Source organism: Dipodomys spectabilis, unplaced genomic scaffold (assembly GCF_019054845.1).
Source record: "Dipodomys spectabilis isolate Male_0828 unplaced genomic scaffold, ASM1905484v1 ptg000365l, whole genome shotgun sequence".
Taxonomy (NCBI): domain Eukaryota; kingdom Metazoa; phylum Chordata; class Mammalia; order Rodentia; family Heteromyidae; genus Dipodomys; species Dipodomys spectabilis.
Genome location: NW_024871042.1, coordinates 10705262 through 10727362, shown reverse-complemented (window position 1 = coordinate 10727362; position 22101 = coordinate 10705262). Strand labels below are relative to the sequence as shown.

General features: G+C 37.3%; 1 protein-coding gene across 1 annotated transcript in view; it reads left to right on the top strand.

The window, feature by feature from the left end:
- Arpp21 (cAMP regulated phosphoprotein 21) overlaps positions 1-22101 on the top strand; it is a 118403-nt gene that overhangs the window by 33308 nt on the left and 62994 nt on the right. The window contains exons 11-14 of the mRNA XM_042666448.1: positions 4130-4167; positions 5999-6058; positions 10682-10911; positions 17840-18073. Of these exons, the coding sequence (XP_042522382.1) occupies positions 4130-4167; positions 5999-6058; positions 10682-10911; positions 17840-18073 (562 nt within the window). The remainder of the gene's footprint in view (positions 1-4129; positions 4168-5998; positions 6059-10681; positions 10912-17839; positions 18074-22101) is intronic.

The following is a 22101-nucleotide window of genomic DNA, read 5'->3' as shown; positions in this document are numbered from 1 at the left end:
TGGGAGGCCAGCTTATTCCTGGGACTAGTTTTAATACAGCATTGTAGGGCAGGGTTTAAAATTGGAATCTTACATTCAAAATACGGTAATAGAAGAGATCCCAGAATTAACTGAAGCCTCTATCGTTTGTGATATGCTATGAGCACATGTGTGCGTGTTTCTAAAGGAATATTCCTTATATTTATCATATTCTGCTAGCACTTAAAATCCTAAGAAGGTGGAAAGTGGGGAAGCCCAGTGTCTTTCTCCCTGGGTAGCTCTGTTAAGAATTGGCAGCAGCCAGAAGCAGGTGGCTCATGCCTGTAATCCTAGCTACTAAGGAGGCTGAGCTCTGAGAATTGAAGTTCAAAGCCAGCCTAGGCAGGAAAATATGTGAGACTCTTATCTCCAATTAACCACCAGAAAACCAGAAGTGGTGCTGAGGCTGGGAAGAGCCAAGGCCCAGAGATCAAGCTCCACAACCAACATAAATAAATAAATAAATAAATAAATAAATAAATAAATAAATAAATAAATAAATAAATAGTTAGCAGCAGTACCACTGGTATTCTTGGTAAAGCTATGTTATTGTGTATGACAAAGCATCTCAAGATTTAGCTGCTTACGCAACTAAATCAATGAATACAAAACATTTACTATCTCAAAGTTTCTGTGTTCAGGCCTGTAGCAGGGGCTTGGCAGATGTCTCTGGTGCAAAGCCTCTAATCAGATGTTGGCCTTAACCTGTCAGCTGGGGCTATTGCCATTTACAGACCAGGCTTCATTATCTGTGTCCAGGCTCATTCACATGGTGAACAGTAATCCTCCATGGCAATAATCAGAAGATCTCTGATCTCTGCCATTGGTTGCCTTCCTGACATGGCAACCACTTGATCAGGAGAAAGAGATTTGCTAAGGAAAGAGACTGAGCCCAAGATGGCAGTCACATACATTAATTTGGAGAATGATATACCTTGGCTTCTGCTGAATTCTATTTGACATCCAAAACAATGTCAGAACAAAGCTCTATACAGCAAGTTCCCCTGGCCTCCTCCCTGCCTCCCCCAAGGCTGGGAACATAAAGAAAAGGGATCACTAGAGATAACCCTATATTAACAAGATACTTTCTACATCCTCGGTTAACTCACATTCTCAAGGACAACATGGCAAAATGAACTTTCTTGAATTTACACAACTCTTCCTCATGATTTACATAGCACATTGAAAGACTTTAATCAGGGAATTTCTAGAACTCCAAATGGTCACTATCTCTGCCTAAATTGTTGAGGCAAAACAAACAAAATCATTATTTTCAAGATGATAACTAATGTATATTAAGTTGATTACAAAACATATGCAAAGGATCCAGCATATGGATAATGAATTCAGAGAAGTCTAATATTTTTTCTTAACCAATCTTATTTAATTTGTTCATAATATAAAAATAAACTAAGAAAATCAGCTTTGCTGGTCAATTAGCTTAGGTATAACAGGTTGAAATAGGTTGAACAGGTTCAAACAGGTAGAATACAACAGGTTCAAACAGTTTGAAACATTGAATAATTATATATCTAGTTTCTGCTAGTTGAAATAACAATAGAGATTTCAGAGATTCCAGTATTTGGAATTTAGCAAACATGGATTGATTTTAAAATTAGAATTGTTCTTGAATGTTTCCAAATGAATCTTTTGTCAAAGAGTGTCTAAAAGAGTATGTGTGTGTGTGTGTGTGTGTGTGTGTGCATGTGTGTACATGTGTGCCCATGCAAATGCTTTCCTATATAGGCACACAAAATATGTGGAAAACATATTTCAAATCTGGTTTGAGAATCTGGGTATCTTGAAATAAGACTATTATTTGAGAACTAAATATTTATACATCAGAATACAGATCAACTCATTTTTCAACTTATAAGTATCTGTTGTCAGTCATTCTGGAAATAATCCTTTTTCTTTGGTAATTATTTCAGCTTATTTGATGGTCAGTTTGATGTGATATTACTAACTCTGAAAGGGTTGTATTAATAAAGGTGTATATTTGAGAAAGGTATGTTTTTCCTGGAGGGAAACTACACAGGCTATTTATGTGTCACTAGGAGCTCAGAGAGACCTATCACACACTGACTCCTCTCACTTTGTCTGGAGTACCTCCTGCTGAGAACTTCTGGTAGAGCCTATAATGCCCTGGAGAGGCATTTATAGGTGGAAGGGGGGAGGAGATAAGATACAGGGAAGAATTCTTCAACCCATTAGGCAAAAAATGTTTCTCTCTTTTAAAGAAAGGAGCCTTTTATATCTGGGAATGCATATAAGTGACAGCTTTAAATGTTGTACTTAATTACTGTGACAATTTTTATCTTTCTCTGCTATTAAATGTGCAAGTTATTAATACCCTTTTCTAAAATTTATTTTCACCAGCGACTGAATCATGGCCATAAATGTCGCTTCATGATTTTTGAAAATGTAGGGAAGAGGTGATGAGATGATTTCTTAGACCCTTCTCACAAAAATCTAAAGAATAGTCTTGAGAGAGAATTTGTGAAAGAATATCTTTGATTTGCTGGTATCATAACATTTTAATACAAAGAGTTTAATAGCTTATTCTACCCCCACCCAAATGCTGTTAGATTAAGCAGTCTGAAAAGGTCAGTGTGTCTTTGATCAACTTCTTCAAAGGAGTGGATTTTTCAACCATTCCAATACTAGTCACAGCATTATAAACCTAACTGACTTCTATCCAGCTAGAAGAGTTGAGAGGCAGCAAATGTATTGGACTAAGAATGGCCACCTGAAACAGCCTCACTTTCTTCTATGACTTTATCAGGTAGTAAATTCAAACTGGGGGAAATGAAGACAACACTTGTAGTTGAGAATTCAAAAAAGGTCTTTGCAGGAACAAGGTTGATGCATCTTTTGTTTGTTTCTCTTTCTCAGTATAAAAGTCCAAATGAGAAAGCTATTTGTGAAGGCTTTCTCATTCAATTAGCAGCTTTTACTTTCTGTTCAGTAAGGGTCCTACACACGTGACATTTGAGAACCATGTTGAATACAGAAAGATAAAAGCAGAAAACCACTAGAGACCCTTACTGCTGTGCTCAGACCAGAGAAGAAAACACTAGTCTTAAATTGAGCCTTTTGGCTGGGTGCAAAGAAGTGATTTCTCTAGCAAAATGAAGAACCCCCAAACTTCTGCTTGCCTCTTGTTTTTGTCTTAAAATAGACCTGGATATCCTCTTCAATTCCTGAATGGGTCATTTATCCATCACTTAGAAACCATCTACACATCTGATACCATTCCTCTTTGTGTGTAGCTAACACCTTGGACATAAAATGGTTTTATCTCAAAACTTTGTATCTTATTCTACAGACAGCACTATGTTTGGTGGGGAATTTTCTTTTTCTTTGGTTGACATTTGGTTCAAACCACTTTTCTTCAGTATGAAATGATTATGGAATTGTATCTTGCTCTGCATTGTGTATTAAACACAGGATGTGAGATAAAGGAATGTGAAGTGAACAGTTGTGTAAAAGAAAGCCATTTGCTTTCTGTTTGAAGGGCCTAGAAAAACCAGAGTTTGATCATGCTTCCCTAATTAGCTTCATTTGTTATAACTTGCCTTCTGCTCACCCCCTTATGTAAGATTAATGATGGGTTTAGTTCTGAGAGACTTGTAGCCTCTCTCTTTCTTTCAGCAGAGAGTCTCAGTTCGAAGCAGTGAGGACAGAATCATGGCTTCCTCATGCTCCCTCCCTTGGGTGGCCTGTGTCAAGTTTGCATGTCTGCTTTGAGTTTTTTGTGGGGCCCTGCCTTTGGCTTTTGTTCCTGGCTGCACTTGGGCAGCTCCATCTGACTTGTATGTTTCTCCAGCAGTTTTCATTCACATCACTTCTGACCTTGATGCTGACCAGGGCTTAATCTATTTAAATCTGAACATGCCTTGATGACAAAAACTACCTGTTCTGCATGAGAATTGGTTGATCTTTAAACTCAAATGCTAACCTATTTTTTCCTTTTTTATTTCTTTCTTTTGTACATAAGTTTCTTACTCCTTTTCTCCTAGGAGGGGGGAAGTGGTTTTAATTCAGGAATAGAGTTGGGATCCCTCAGCACACCCGAACATCTGATACAACTCCTTTTTTTATTTTTCAGTCAGTTTGCTCCCAGGAAAGTCTTTATATGGAAAACAGGTAAAATGAAATTTTCTTTTTGATATCATTAAATAGTCTGTTATGTGTGTTCTGTATACTCCGACACACATATATATTTCATATATATATGTGTGCTTGAATATATGTATAAGTAAATACATATATCTATCATATATACCTATATATTCACACATATGTGTTATTTAATATGTCTAAAGGTACTGAATTCGGGGGAAAAAGTTCTCTGAGTTACTTCCAGACAGAGAATTAAACATTTTCCTTATTTAAAGTCTCAACCAAAGTATAATTCTTTTTACCTTTATCTGGTATTAGAAGAAAGAATTGTCAAGAACTCACAGGAATGAACAGTTTTATTGGTTTATTTAAAAGGCTGATAAAAGTACTTCAGTATTTGATAATGTTGACCACTTCTTTATATAGTTATAGAGGTAATCGTTGGAAAACCTTTTCCAAAGTTTCTCTTTCTAAACTATGAATCTTTAAAAACAGCTAGCATGAAAATCTTGCCTGAACTGGTTTGGATTTAGAGTATAACCAATTTAAGGTTTATTGAAAGGGAGAAAATGAGATATAAAGAGGATTAAAGTTTATAGGATACCTTGTGGATAAAAGCAGACATACTTCAAATATAACATATGTACTTTAGAAATTATTCTAGATGAATATATATTAAAATATTTCACTGGTTTATTCACAGATATCTAAGACATGAATGAAGGTTAGGATATAAAAGAATTCATCTTTACTGTAACAATCACATTTTTTATATGAATCATTATTGGTAACTTGTTTAGAAATATAGTTCTGGTAAAGAAAGCTGTTGTTGATTTTACTTTAGGTGTCAACTTAATAGGTATCTCTCTAAAATGGATTAAAATGGAGCTGGTGAAATACCAGTAAGTACATAGAGAAATTTAAACTTGTATTTTTGAAAAAAGTGATCTTAAAAAGTCAACATTCATATTAGCAGTTAGAAATCTTCAAGTAACTAAATTCTAAGAGAAAGACTCTTTTAGAGACAAAATGAAATTACAAAACAAGACTATGTAAGAGATTTTAAAAACTCTAAATCTTCACACAGATTTAGGCACATATCCCAGGACAAGAGTAAAATGGGGAATCCATGAGAATTAATATCTTTACAATGATTCTGAAAGCATTTCAAATTCTATGTCCACACTAAAAATGTTAAGTGCTGGCCTACAGTTCAATAATTGGGATCCTTATTCTTCCTATCATTTTCCCCACCTCAATCCCTAATCCTATTCATTTATATTTAAGCATCTGGTATATTCAGGTTGGAATTTCAGCAATAACATAATAATTGATCATACATATCTATCTACCTATTTATCTATCTATGTATGTGTGTATACATATATATACACATATCAAATATCATGTATAAACAAAACTTGATTTGGTCCCAAGAAAAATTAACCTGAAAACCTCCCTGTAAAAATTAATTTTACTTGGATATTTGCTTCTGGAATCTGTATTTTCTGCTGGACAGAAATGATTTTAATAAAACTTTATTTTTATCTGGATTGCAAAATCACAACTTGTATATTTAATTAAATTTCTATTATGCACATATCAATTTCTTTAGCTCTCTCTCCCCATCTTTTACACAACTTCAACTACTTTCTCCTTCCGCAAGTGTAGGGACAGATCTTAACCCTTTGATGCTGCCAATCACTAATTTTATTACATTAAAATTTAACATACGAGGAAGATGATATAGAGGATTTACTTACAAGAAAGTTATCATTATAGTAGAGTACATGTCCATTTGACATATGGCATTACTTAGGTTTCATATCATAAAAATCATGTTTTTCATTTCCAGTAGGCTCTTGGAAGACAGTACCATATGCAATGAGATCTATAAGAAAAGACAGCTTTTTCGGTTGGTATTGTTTACTTTCTTTAAACTGTGTTTTCAGATTATGTGGTGAAATCCATGTTAAATATAAGTGTATTACTGTAAAAATATTTCTTTTCATGGAAAAAATATTGTCAGTCCTTTCCTGACAGTTTGTTACACAGCCAGTGTGGAGCCATATTGGATAATATGGAATATGGGGCTTGAAAGCTTGTATATACTTCTTCAGGCTTCTTCCTGAGTGTCTGCTTTTGGAGGGCTAACTCTAGCTGCACACTGGTGTAAGATTTCCAGATCTATTGTGGTGATTACACTGAGTTAAAATGTTTCTGGCAGGATGAAATTATGCATTTATAGCCATTACTAGAAAATAAATCAATGATAACTCTATTTAGATAGCTGAATTTTAAATCACTACTTTCCATCATAATATTTCTAAATATTTCCAAAAGAAACTACAAAGTTCCTCCCAATTATAATGAGCAAGCAGTACTATAAATATACTCATTATCTAATGTGTATATTAAATGTATTGACTAATATATAAATAGTAGGATTTATCTCTGTAAGAGGAAAGACAAGATGAAACTCTTCTTGGCTTTAAAGATAGAAGACAAGATGAAACTCTTGCTGGCCTTAAAGATAGAAAACCTTTTTTAAAAAATGTGCTTAAAAGTATTTTTGCAGTCAATTTGAAATTTGAACCCATTAAGAATGCAGCCAATTTGAAATTTGAATGCCACCATTAAAAACTTATCATAAGGGCTGGGAATGTGACTTAGTGGTAGAATGCTTGCCCAGCATGCATGAAGCTCTAGGTTCGATTCCTCAATACCACATAAACAGAAAAAGCCAGAAGTGGCACTGTAGCACAAGTGGTAGAGTGCTAGCCTTGAGCACAGAGAGGCTCAGGCACAATGTCCTGGCCCTGAGTTCAAGCCCCAGCACTGCCACCATCCCCGCCACCCCCCTACCCAAAAAAAGAGTAAGCCAGGCTAATTGACTCATGCTTGTAATCCCAGCTATTTAAAAGGCAGAGATTTGTGAAGTTTGAGGCCAGCCAAGGCAAAACGTTAGTGAAATAACATCTCAACAAACAAGCTAGGCATAGTGATACCTAACTATCATACTAGCTGCACATGAGAAATGAGTAGGAGGATGGAGATCCAAACCCAAGGGGATGCAAGTGAGTTAAGGAACATGAGAATTTACCTGAAAACTAATTAAAGTCAACAAGGTCTGAGAGCTGAGGGCATTGCTGAAGTGGTAGAGTCTGCATAGCAAGCAGAGTTCAAACTTCATACCAACAAAATAATAAAGATTAAAAAATAATAAAAAATTATAAACTAACAGGATAATTTGTTCCCTTATAGTTTGTAAAAAAACAAAAAAGATGGATATTTTTCAACTTCTTTTGCTTTTCTAGATCAAATTACATAGTCTAACTTCCCATAATTTTAGACATTTTTTTCATACTTGATTATTAATCAGATAGCCTTGCATTTCTCTTTTAAAAAGAAAGAGGGAAAAAATTAAATTTATCATTACCCCTACGACTCACACACTTCAACCTAGTTTGTTTAAGCAGATACAGAAAACATACATATTCTTGGCTTTAAGTTAGTTTTATATAGCCCCCCAATAGTCTTTTAGAAGAGCTAGACTCAAGTCAGCCATCCAAAATACTAGTCCTATCACCCACCAAAATCATCAAGCAAAGGAACCAGAAAGGCAACTTAGCACAAAACCAGCGACATAATTGTAAAGGCAATTCTAAGTGTACATCATTCGTTGCTTGGGCAATAAATAACGATACAATGTACAGAAGTGAAGGAAAATAAATGTTATCAGTTGTAAATCACCAGAGAAACAGAACTCAGGGTACATGCGTGAGGACCAAATTTAATAACTAGTGCTTGCATGATAACTAGAATTACACCTCAGCCTCAGTTCCAATAACCAATCTTCTCCTGGATCCCCGCTGGAAAGATTTTTGAATGCAGGAAGATGGGTATGGACTTGAGCCTAGGTTTCCTTTGATATTTGTGATTCTGTACTAAACACAAACAGGTAAAGAACCTCAGCTAGACCTTGTTGAAAGGAACATTACCTAGAGAAGTATAAAGTATATTTCAATGTGCACATATCTAGAAATCATCAAATAAAATGGGATAGAGTAAATTTCCTTAATGCTAACTCCCTAAAGCAGTAATTTAATTCTGTCTGTTAAAACAGGCAAATCATGATTTGGGGCAATGATTTGAGCTGGCAGAATAGATGTTAAGAAGCTAAGGCCTAAATTTTTTTTAAAAAGCAAGAAAAAAAAAGAAGCAGCTAAGGTCATTGAGCAGGTTATTCAATGAAAGCAACACACACACACACACACACACACACACACACACACACACACACACAAAGTTTAGAAAAAGCTCTAGTCCAAAGGGTACACACCATGACCTAGCACCTTAGACCCCCTAAAAATGGTATCTACCACTTTGACAATTAAGATCTCAGCACTACTGTTACAAGTCCAGATTCCTCTCATGAAATACTAAAGTCATGGAAGAAAGAGAACTAAAACAGAATAAAGATGGAATAAAGGTCTCCCCCTCCCTGCTGCATGTGGACAGCTTTCTTCTGTGGCATTCTACGTGATGAATCTAAGGACAAGTGTTTTCTATAAGAAGTATCCTGATTGGCTACAGAGGAGATTAGTGCCATGTCTTGGTCCATCCAGTGTAGCAAAAAATGATCTAGCCCAAGCTAAACTGAGTCAGTGTAATCAGAATTTAAAAAGCACAAAGTTGGATTTGCACAGTGGAAGAAAACCCAAGAATGGAACAGGAAACTCTAGAAGAGACCGATTTTATACATCCTGCCTCCTGTGGCTTTCTTAAATTTCAGAAGAGTATCAAGAGGTAAAGTCATGTGTTGTTAGTAGGAGTGCTTCCTTCTGGTAGGCAGGTCTCTTCACAGGTAGTCATTGTTTCTGATTTCTGAGAGCAGAGACTGTAAGAAAATATTGAACAGCTCACAGGGTATGGAAGATTTCATCTATTTCCACCTTTCCAGTGGTTTCTGTCTTCCAAGTTTTCTGTTCTTTGTCCTATCTGCTTTTATAAGCTTCCCTTTATATATTAGTTATTTCATTTTATTTTCTCTTGGATCTATTTAACTTCTCAAATTTTCCTAAAAGAAGTTTAGGAAAGCAAAGTTGGAGCAAAACCTACTGTTTATGTGTACTTCATGTACAATTTGGCTGATTGGTGCTCTGTCCTTTGTGCTGCTGATGCACATGTGTGATATTTGATTCAATAATTCAATGTGAAGCAAGGCATGTGGGGCTCATGCCAGAAATCCTAGCTTATATAGGAGTCTGAGATTGAAGGAATGCAGTTCAAAACCAACCTAGGAAGGGAAGGCCATGAAACTAATTGGATGCAATAGTTTTTGTGTTGGTCCTTAATTAGCACCAAAAACCTGTAGGTAGAGCTGTGGCTCAAGAGGTAAAAATCCCAACCTTGAGCTGCCTGGGGCAGTGCCAAGGCCCTGAGCTCAAACCTTCCACATGAAAGAGTTCAATGTGTTACCTTACCTATTGATATCAAATTAGGGGTCACATTTCTTGCACATGATTAATTTCCCCTCCATTTATGTATAATCCACAAGAATCATAGGGTGCTTTAATTATGGATTTATTTTCATGTGCAGAAAAAAAAAGAAATTGGAAATATCAACAAAGTAAGTCCTTAAGCAGATTGGAAAGCAATGAAAATGCAAATTGAGTCACATTTCCAAATAGAGCACATTCAGTTTTGCATACTGCTTAAAGATACTCTGGAATCCGTGAAATTCACTTCTGGCTACTGGAATCTTTCCAGTACACCAATGTCTTTCTCTTTGAATTTGAAAAGAATGAATTCTTTCACACAATGGTGTGTCGAGTATTTCCATTGATTGCCTGGGAAAGTTTTGGATTTCTCTAGAACATTGGCCCTGTAGTTTTGATAAGCTTTAATGTGAGTAGCATTAAAACCCCATTCCCTTCGACCATGAAGGCTAAACTCACTGGGCAATGTCCTTACTATGGGCTGATAGAGTAAATTCTGTAATTTCTAGTCTGTCTATCAAAGCCTTGGTAAATTCAAATATCACATAAGTTATAAAGATGGAAAATGAATTAATAAATAGTCTGTCTAGACTTTGTACAATTTTTTTCAGGACAATCATTTCACACTGAAGAGAAAGAAGGGCTCTTCTTTAGTGGGAATTACTTTTAGACTCATTAACGATGATAATAACTTCTGAATATCATTGTTTACGTGAGTCAGGAGAACTTATCCCCTTATCCTCTCTCCAGGAGATAATGACTACATTTTATACCATGTCTGTCTAGTTTGTTTCTCCATCCCTGGCAGAGGAATCATGTGACATTTCTAGGTTTGACTTTTCTGTTTGTAGTGTTTGTGTTGTATGTGGTGCGGTATCTGTCTATCCATCATCAGGATATCGGTAGCCTATTTGTGGGGACAATTGGGTTCATTAAAGATGATGAATAGAAGGGTCCTGTGTAAGATAAGCCTCCAGGAAGAGTGCTGTGAGTGACATAGCCCTGTTCCCATGTATCTTTCTGGTGCTATGCTCCAGGGGCAACAGAGACAGCTCAGGGAGGACATCTGGGAGTCGGCAAAGCAGCTCAGAGAACGAACTCAAGTGGTCTGACCACCACAGGGCCTGGAGCAGCACAGACTCTGACAGCTCTAACCGCAACCTACGGCCTACCATGACTAAGACGGCGAGTTTTGGGGGCATCACGGTGCTGACCAGGGGTGACAGCGCATCCAGTACCAGGAGTGCCGGGAAGCTGTCCAAAACAGGTACTTAGTACTACATGGGTTCATGTATTGTTTTTTTGCTTTGTTTTGTTTTGTTTTTTATGGTCGGTCATAGGGCTTGAACTCTGGGCCTGAGTGCTGTCCCTCAGCTCTTCAGCCTAAGACAAGCACTCTACCACTTGAGCCACAGCACTACTCCCAGTTTTCTGATGGTTTATTGGAGGTAAGAGTCTCATGGACTTTCCTGTCTGGGCTGGCTTTGAACCACGATCCTCAGATCTCAGCCTCCTGAGTAGCTAGGATTATAGGCCTGAACCACCAGCACCCTGTTGGCATTTTTTAAAATTTATCCAAATTGTAGCAGTGTCTTTGACTTTAAATGAGCTGTTAGCCATGATGCAGATTGCTCTATGTTCTGGGAAGGAGAATGCTAGCTATATAGCTTAGTACATCCTTCTAGCCATGTGCCTGTCTCAAGTTATTAAACTCTCTAGTACTCAGTTTCCTTATTTAAAAATAATGCAGACTATTGAAAAAGTAGAACTCGGACTCATTTCAGTAGTGTTTAATCACCTAAGTTCTTTTGCTTACATTTTCCCAGTAAAGTTTAAATTAGATGACTTTTGTGATTTATTCCATGCAGCCTCCTGAAAGACAATTATACTATTGGTAGGCTTATCTCTTACATTAGCATAATGTTGGTATGACAGTGAGCATATGATTTTACTTATACATACCCGTGTCCTCATCTGAGATGTGATGATGAAAGTGTTGGGAAGGCTGAAAGTCTCAATATACACCAAGCTATTCTTTCTCATCTTTCTTTATGCCATTTGATGTTTTCATTCCTTCCTAGCAAAAGGGGAAAAATTGACTCTAAGAGAGGTCTAGAGTGTCTGTGTTGATAGATGCAAGTATCTTTTTCTGTCCCCCTCATTTTCGTTAGTTGGTTGGTTGGTTGTGGTGTCCCTCCACCTCTCCTTTCTCAAAGGTGATAGTCTGAGATAAGTAATTGAAGTAGCATAACTGTTCCTGAGGAGATGAGGGTTAATGATCTAGTAGAACTATTCACTTGAAGCAGCTTGAAACTGATGGATAAAAGACATTTTATTGTCTCAGAAAAGCAGAATCACTGGCTTTGGCTAGACTGGTGGGTTCAGAACTCAGTATGACACGTATGTGCTGGTGGAGCACTCATGGGTCTAGAGTGATAGATAAATGAGAGACTGGTGCAGAACACTGTAGGGGAGGGAAAAACCTGATCAGAGTATGGATGAGGCAGCTTTGGACTAAAGACTTTCCTAGCCACACTCATTTTGGGTCTCATCATTCATGATGGTGGTACTTTAACTTAATTGTGTCATAGACAGATTCCTCCTGAGAAATGATCTCATATTTTCCTACATAGGAAGGAAATAAATAGCATTTAGTCAAGTCCCTAACAATGAACTCTGTGAAGAGTTACAGGTCAGCTCCTTCTTTCTTCTTGCTAGTTCCGTTCACTAGTTTGTTGAGCTTTGGGTTTCTTAATTCTAATTAATTGCTCTCCTACCCAGCACTGAAGCAGCTGAAATCAAGTCAATCCAAATGCACTCTGGTACACTTGAGCTCTTGTAAACTAAGTAAGGTTAAATAGTTTGCAATCTTAACATGCAGAAACCAAGTATCTTAAGTGGTGCACTTACAAATTCCAGCACACCAAAAGAGCTCTTAAGATTTTAAAACTAATCATCATTGTCTCCCATGTACTAATTCCCAGTCACTTCCTAAGCAAAGCTCTTTGGGAACATTTAAGACCCTTCAAAACTGCTCAAATGCCATGTTTTTTAAAGGATGATTAGGGATTGTTAGGTACTCCAGACATTTTTTTCTTTTTTACTCCTAACTTAAGTGTCACCATCTGAAAGCTTGTCAAGGTGTAGGCATGGAAAGGGGAAAGGAAATTAAGGGAGATCCCCATAGGATATCAAAAAAAAACTTAAAAGTTTCCACAGGGATTGATGGAGTGATGCTCTAGCCTTGCTGCTATATACTTCAGAGCATCACAATGTTCTGATGTCTTGCCTCTTTGTTCACAAGAGAATTACAAACTCTTTTTTAAGCCATTCCAGAAATCAAATCTAGCCTGTGACATTTAAGCTACGTTTCCTCCTTTTCTAATTACAGAGGTTCTAGCTTGAGTGGGATAATAGTGAAACTTGTTCTGTCTTCAAACGATGCTTAACTTCATTTTCATAAAAAGCCCCTGCTTAGGTCTGAACAAATATCTGTGTGTGTGTGTGTGTGTGTGTGTGTGTGTGTGTGTGTGTGTGTATGTGTTGGTATAGGGACTTGAATTCATGGCTTCTCACTCCTGCTTGGCTCTTTTGCTCAAGACTGGTGCTTTACCATTTGAGCCACATCTTCACTTCTTTTTTTTTCTTTTGCTGGTTAATTGGAGATAAGGGTCTCATGGACTTTTGTGCCCCAGCTGATTTTGACCATGATCATCAGATCTTGGTCTCTGGGTTAGTAAAAAGTACAGGCATGAGCCTCTGATGTTCCTAAGGCCCAAGCTGCCTGCTGGGGGCTCAGCACACATGTATGGAGAACAATGATACCATTCCACTCTTCTTGTGAAGACTACTGGAATTCTAGTACACTGTGTATAAGTTCAGTGTTTTCTTAGAAACAGACATAAGGTTGAAAAATGGCAGCTATTTCTGCCTATACAATACTGCTTCAATTTTTGACAATCCCCATTGTAGCCACACTCCCAAGGTTTCTGAGTCATTAATAAGCATGGGATGGCACCTGGATTTGTACAGTTTTAATAAGTTTCCAGTTAATAGCTGATGTTGTTTATAGGGCAAACACATTTTGAAAATAAAGTGCTCTGTAGTAATCAGATGTCCTGTTACTTTAACAATTGTAGGTGGCCTGATAAATTGTTTTATAGATATCACGGGTATTCTTGCTGTTCTTAAATTCCTTGTCTACTTCCTAGAGTATTGTTGAATCCAGTATGATCCTCCTTATCTTTCCACCACTTCATGATCTTGTTATGTTGATACTTTCTTTCTCCTGTAATTTCTAAAGCTTTAAGTTAGTCTATGGAATAACCCTCTGAATATGGAAGGGTTTTTTTGTAGCTATTAAGAAAAAATCCTCCTTGTGGAGGCAAAATTAATGTTTTTTTTTTCTTGTTTCTTTCTTTGTTTTTGTTTTTCCCAGTGACTGAGCTAAATAGGCAAGGAAAGCTTTATTCCAAGAATTGTAATAGGAACCAAGGTTATTATAGTAGGAGAGAGAGAACTCAACTCCACTGACTGAAAATGTAGGGGTGCTTTTAAACACTGGGATAAGAAAGAAAGTTCTGGATGTTGTTGGGAAGGGAACTAGTCAATGTGATTAGTAATATACCAGTATATTTGCTATGTAATAATTGAGGTAAGTTTCCCGCCTCCTCTTCCAAACTTGAAAATATAGTATTATCTTTCTTAATAAATGAGTTTTTCTGTGAATAATTTTGAATCAGTATTTCACAAGGTATGCATATATCAAAATGTCACATTGTACGATGTAAATCTATCACCTATACATACACATATACTACATATATATATGTATAATCTATCAAATGTCAATTATACCCTTAATGAGTCTGAAAGAAGAAAGAATGATATTACAGATTCATGCCACAGCATGGATGGGCCTTGAACGTTGTATTAAATCAAAGGAGCCATTCTCAATGGACCACATAATTTATGATTCATTTTATGTGAAATGTCTACAATAGACCCTATCTATTGAGTCAGAATTAAAATCAGAGTTTTCCTAGGATTAGAGTAGGGATTAAGATATGTGGGGATGACAGTAAGGGCACACAGATTGCCTTCTGGGTTTCTAAAATGAGGTAGCACTGGTGGTTGTACAACCATGAGAGTGTACTAAAAGCCATTGGATTATATTATTTCAAAGGTTGAATTATATATGAAATATTCTTGACAAAGTTTCTGCAATAAACAAAAAATTATATGAAATAAAAAGCAGTTTTAAGTCTCAACAGTATAAGGATTGTTTGATACCACTGTTTGACCAGTTGATCAAGGAGGAAAAAATGTAGGAGATTATAGTAACTATTTGATAAGCAGAGACCCCTAATCATACTCCACCACCCCCTCACCTCTCTCCTCCTATGCTTCATCTTTCATTTTTTTCTTGTTCCTTCTTCATTTACTTGAAGACAATATGGCCTCAGGACAGCTTCATATTTAAAGTCTCCATATTTTAATCCTCTACATTTAAATTCCTGCCTAAGACACATACTTAAATGTAGGCCTAGAATCTCCTAGAATTTCTTTCCCATTTGGTTCTCCCTTAAATCACAGAGGGAGGGTTGAGCAGATAACAGAAGTGTGAGCTTATAGTCTTCAGGCTTAGAAATAGGTCCCTGGAGTCTGGTTGCCTTGAAATAAAAGTACAAGTACCAATTTCTGCCCATCAGACCTGGGATTTTCCCTGTCCTAGCGATTGCATTTTAATGATGGTTTCCAGGTCTTTAAGAAAGACCTGATAGGAGAGAGTCTTATCTTAAAACACATTAAAAGTCTAAGAAAAGAGAGGTCAGAGAGGGATTTGGTGTCTGAAAGAAACCTATCTAACGCTTAGCCAAATGGGAGAACTTGTAACCAACTTCTTCCTAATTGCTCTGGCTTCAGTCTGGGGACTTGTGTTTTATGGAAGAATTTGCTGGAAGTTAAAGGCGCACCTGAAGAATACCTGAGGAACAAAGCTTAATGAGTGGCAGGGACTAGAACCAGCACCTAGAAACTTTTCCCTGGCAGATTTCTGCTTCTCCTAGAGAGTCTGTCCAGGCTCCTCAGTTCTTCTCTGACCCTTCCTGGCTTTCCATTTCACTTTGTCTAGTGATTTCTTTCCTTTTTTTCATTTTCTGTTTTCTTTCTTGTGAGCTCACCTAAGTCTCTCCCTTTGCTCTGCCTTCTCTTCTTTTCTCCTCCAATCCTCTGTAGGGCCCAACTTCAACAGCATTCCACTGTGAGTAGCTTTGAATGTCTGCCTAGCATGTTCTAGAACTTTGCCCAGGCTTCGTTGTCCCTTAAATCGCAGAAAGTGGAATGGGATGAAGTGGAGTGGGGTGGAGTGGGGGAGCAGGTATGACATTGTGGCTGACAGGCTTAGAGCATGGCCCCAGAGTGAAGTTGTCACTGAGTGAAAATCAGTTTAACCTGTGTGGAGATCTGTTCTTATCTTCTGGATGAGGTTGCTGGGATAATCATGGCTGCTAGTTCATAGACAGTGATTAGCATAGTGCTTTTTTGTGGTCACACCTTTTATATTCTTGCCTTGACTGTCATTATATTCCTGAGCAAAGGAAAACAGAAATCTTTAACCCTCCATTCGTGAAATACTATAGTCTTCAAATATCAATGACAGTTTGTTTTAAATCTTTGAGCATTCCTCATTTGGAGCTGTTTATCATTTTTTTCTAATATCCATTTTAAAAAGTCAAGAATCTCAGTATAGCATGCTGCTGAGAGGTAAGTTAGGTGATCAACATTTGCAGTGTTCAGAGTTCAGCAGAAAGACCCATTTCTAAGGCCTGACTTCCTGTTTGCTGCTTAGCTGATATGCAAAGGAAGTGTGACTTCATATCTACCCTTGCAAGTGTTGAGATTTGAAGCCCAATTTAGTCTTTCTTCTTTTAACCTGTGAAAGGAAAACATTTATATTATCTCCTGTGCCTTCCTGTTGATGTTGCTAATTTCCCCCCAGGTTCCAGAGGAAAATGCTACTGTGAATCAGTAATTAATGACACCTATCTAAAGCGAAAATTAACTCATTCTTTGGATCTGATTGTGACATTTCAATCTGTTTGCACCCCCTCTTCCCAGCCAGTTCCCTCCTATGTTACCTGAGAGACACTCCATCTAACTGAAAGACTCACAAACACTGAAGGCACAGCCCTTGCTATTAGTAACAATAATTTCAAATATATGAAATATAGTATTCCATGTGCCTTAAAATAAATAATGCCCACTTTTTCTTATATAGTTTATATGAGGTGTAATATTCGATTGCTCACATCATTTTTTATCTTTAATTTTTAATATCCAAACTCTACGTTGTTCCATCTTTATACCAAAGGAAACTAATATTCAATAGTTCAAAGCTGTCCCTGCTCAGAAGATTAGAAAGAATCAAAGTCCAGATTTTTTTTTTCATTTTCCCTTGACTTGTAATCTTCTGCATGCTCTCCTGAGATCTTAAAAGAGATGTGGTTTGATTTTTCTATTTGTTCTTTCTTGGGATAAAGATATAGGTTGGTGTTAGAAGACTTGCCTAGTATTTGCAAGGCCTTAGGCTCCATCCCCAGAATTACCTGTTTCCCTTTTAAATATGTTCACTTGAACATGCTATATGCTCAATAGGAAATTATCCAGTTGTCCTACTCATATAGGGGATAAAAAAGCTATTTCTACCCATGCCTCTCTGACATTTCATCATCTGGGTGTTAGGGAAACAGTACTTTGAAACATGTATGTGGTCAGCATATCCTCAGATCCCTGCTTCAGCTGCAGTGTCTTAACTTCTGCACCCATTCCCACTCAATAAGGTCCATTTGTGGCCTTAATTACTTGAGGTATGGGAATTTACAGGTAGTGACTTCAGGGCTGTAAATTTCTGAACGCCAATTTATCATTTAGTGGTATGTGAAGACAGTGAGACTGTGCTCATTTTCAGTCCTTCTTGTCCTCAAATTTTTAAAAACTATGGAGCAAAAATGCCTGTATAATGACAGCCCAAATATGGGAGAGTCTTTAGTTAACCTTGTCCTACAGTTCACCTGTCCAATTCTTGAATCGATTGGTTATAGAAAAGCGAGCGTTTAGTCCCAGATCTTTTTGTCTCTCTGCTTGTCTGTGTTCTGAATGCCTGGTTGATTCCTACCTCCTTTTCTCTCTACCAGGTTCTGAGTCTTCCAGCAGTGCAGGCTCTTCGGGATCACTGTCCCGTACCCACGCCCCTCTCCAGAGCACACCCCTGGCCTCCACCTTGGCAACTGGATCCCCTGGCTGTTTGCCCTATGCAGAGAATGGAATAGGAGGCCAGGTCCCTCACAGCAGCACCAGCTACATCCTCCTTCCACTTGAAGCTGCCACAGGCATCCCTCCCGGAAGCCTCCTTCTTAATCCACATACAGGTTAGTCACCATCCATGTGAGCAGAGAACCAAAGATTATCAGAGGTTTTATTCTTGCATTTGGTATTTTTGAACTTGTAGGTGCGTTGTCTGAAAATTCCTGAATGGACATTGGTGGGGGGTGGAAGGGGGTGGTGAAAGACTGTTTTGTAGAATTTTATTATTGTTGTTTTATAGTAGAATTACAACTAATGGGTGTTTCTCAGACATCATCCTCTGGCTAGCATGTACCACATGAGACGGAATCTGAACCAAAACTATTCCAGGACCTTGAGGCATCCTTGGAAACTCAGCAAGCTTTTAGATAGAGAAGCTGCTTTTGCATCAACATAATTCCACGCAGCAACTTCAGAGGGGATAAATAAGAAGCAGTGGCACTGAGAGCAAATCCACATGGATGGTAGGGATAAGGGTTTGGAAAATTGACCATGGTTTCATCCGTGGTGAGTGGCTATTGCCTCTTTAAATTTGCATTGTTCTGGTGGATCAGTGGGGTGTTATAAGAATTCCAATGGTCTTGGGACAGAGAGGCCCCAACATTAGCAAAGACATGGAGCAACTCTTGCTACATGAAAAAGTTCTCTGCAAGAGGTAATTTTACCTGAGCTCTCAAGTACCTCAGGTACGGAAGAAGAGGGTACTAGGAATAAATATAAGTCACAAACCCTCTGCAAAATCACAAGTCAGCTGTTCACAATGGAGGGCTCCTGTGCTAACATTCTGGATGTGTTAGCAAGGCTGTGGTAGAGGTCTTTGTTTGAGAAACTTGTCCTTGATAAGTTACTTCTTAAGTGGCCGTTATTAGTGACTGAAAAAGAAAATGAATTGTTTCAAAATAGATCTGAGGTTAAGCTTAGAACATTTCAACTCTTTTCTTCAATAAGTTAAGCTTGAAAATGCAAAACCGATGAACATCTCATTCAAGTGATCTAACTCAATCTTCACACAGCTAGTGCTACTGCAATCAGGAAAGTCAGAGAAACATGAAAATGATCAGAAAATAGTTACTTGAATAATTGCTACATTTTCATAAAACATATGGCACATTATCAAAGGATGGAGATGGAGATGATATGAATATGCCATAAACTTGAGGAAAACAGCACATATTCATTTTATTGAAAACCATTTAGAAGCTCCAGATTAGAAACTTCTAAGGAGGGTTTGTGGATAGCTTGTATTTTCTTTGGATTATTGCATGTACCATAAAGGAAATTGGAAAAAGCTAGAAGCATATTCATCACTCTGGGCATCAATCTGTCTCTCTGTTGGTTAAAACTCTTTCACTTTTAATTGAGATACAGGGCTCATAGAATGAATGCAAGCTATACATTCTTTTAAGTGGCTTGCTTTAAGCGAAATTACAGCATTTCAACCAAGCTCGGCAAACTATTTTTGGATATGATGCAGGAATATTGTTGGCATGGTTGTGCATGTGTATGTGTATATTATCATCTATAATCTTGTTTACAGAGAAAAGAAGTAGAACGCTGTTTGTGCCACATCCCAATTCTTCTTTATTGAATGGAGTCACTTAGAGCTGTTATCAAAATATCTCTCTTGAAAAAAGATCTCAACTAAGGGAAAGGATATAATAATACTGTTGCAGTTTTTCCAAACACACATTTGTCTGATCTGACAAAGTCTACTCATTAAAATGTCCAAGACCAGAAAGAAAACATATTCTTACATTTTATAGTATAGTTTAATTGTGGGATCCAAGAAATTATGTTTCTTTTTTCTGGAGTGTCCTTGTATTTCTAAACAGAAAATGTACACACATCTGTGTTTATAAGCATCTAATATATATTATATAGATAGATAGAGATAGATTTGCCTATGTATATCTATGCACATTAATGTATATATCTAATTTCTCATATGACTTAATTTGTTATTCATCTCCTTTGATGTGTACTCATCTTTTACTGCACATACTGTCAACTAGAAACCATACCTCTTCCTCTTTCCTAGATAAACCTTCTATCATGGACATGGAAAAAAAATGTGGTGTTACATACCAAGAGCTTTGGTCTACTTTGATTTTCATATGCATTGTCCTCTGGTGTATTTCCTTGTTATTAACACATTCATAACCCCTTCCATCTTTTGATCTTGTTTTACTTTATCATTTGCCTGCCCAATAGTGGATTAGACTTTTATGCACACTGTAAGTGCTTAATGATTGCATGTCACTGAAGTAGTATCTATACTCACTACAGATATTGGTCTGGAAAGTGGGGCAGTTTTCTGCCTAATGTCATCTATCTGGTTCACATGTCAAATCTGATGACAGACTAAGACAAGCCATGTTTGGAAAACTCCACAGAGCTCCTAGTCACACATCTGTTGCATGAATCGGCAGTGAAACTTCCTTCATCAGCACCATTGGCTTAGCTCTTCCTGAGTGTGATCAGGCACACTGGAATAGACTCACCCACCTCTGCTTCTAAGATTTCTCCAGGACATTTAGCAGGTTTAGCTTTTGTCTTGGCCTTACCCTCTGCATTCGGCCAGCCCAAATTTAACTCAGGACCTCATGATTATTCTTTATTTGCTCTTTAGCTATCTGGATGATTGGGCTGTGTGTCACAGTGTTTTATACAACATAGTCATTCATGAAAGGCAAGTCTGGACTCTGGACTTGATTTTCCTCCAGTTCTCTTACACCAGTCTCCTTCTGGGAAATATTAGCAGAAAGTTCATCTTTGCTGGGCTATTTTCTGTTAACTCAGCATATCATAGAAATGCCAATAGGCAATCCCCACATACTAGTTAATAACCATCTGTGCTAGCTTGCCCTTTTGCTCTGCTTTTATCTTGCACAAATGCAGTTATGTTATGTGAGGGCTGGCCAGAGGCAAGGGCCACATTCTGAGGAACCTTTTACCACTGTTTTCTTTCAAGTGCTCCTGACGGGCTTCCATAATGCAATACCTTTGATTGCTGTCTGGATTGTTAGAATCTAGTTATCCAATGTGATTCCCTTTCCATTTTTCTTAACACTCTTATGGAATTTTGGGGTAGTCTCCATAAATATATCCTTTCCCAGCCCAAGTTCATCATTGCCTACTGCACACCCCATCATTTGCATATAACTTTGAAACACTAGAGAAGAAAATCTCTTTGTCCCATCCTTTCTGTTTCTCTCTGATTAATTACCTTTCTGTAAGGTAGATAACAGAAATATCTTCGTGTCAAGGTCATGTAACTACCTTGTTTCTTATGTGAATTATTTGTGAGACTCCTTGTTACCTGTACCTTTATAAGCTTCTATGGGGAAAAACCAAATTGAGTTAATTATTAATTAATTAATTTCATGTTTTGCTGGAATAAATAGCAGAACTGGCCACTATCATTCACATGGTTTTGAGATGCTATCTAATACATTAAACACATTAACACGGACCATGTTAATGGAACAATTTTTCATCTGATGTCATATATTTAAGAAGAATGACTGCTCAGCATTTAATCCATTAATCCCCTGTTTTGAACTCAGTGCACTCAAGTGCCCTGGCACATTTCATCTATGGTAGGCAGCACATGAAAGCCAGAAAGACCCAGGCCCAGGCAAGTTTTTCCCTTCACTTCAATGTGTAGCAGCTGTTTTGCAAGCTAATTTCTTGTATTCAGTTGTAATTGTATCTGTATTTGTATAAATCATAGAATACACAGAGCTAGTCACTGCCTGATTTAAAGTCAAGAGGGAATAGATTGCAGATTTTGAACCTAGAAGAAACTTTATTTTTAAGATAGAAAACTAATTAAAACAACAAAAGATAGCTAAAATTAAATGTTGAGTAATAGGAAAAACAAGTGCTGAGAATATTAAGAACATTAAAAACAAGGTTGAGGAGACTTATTTGCTACTCTGTGAACCTATTCCTGGCACATTTACTTCCCATGGCAGCATGGTATCATTTGTTATGAAATATTATCTCGAATGGTTATTATATAATGTATAGAATTCAAAGTTTCTTGCTTTCTCTCTGTCTCTCTCTCTGTCTCTCTCTCTCTCTCTCTCTC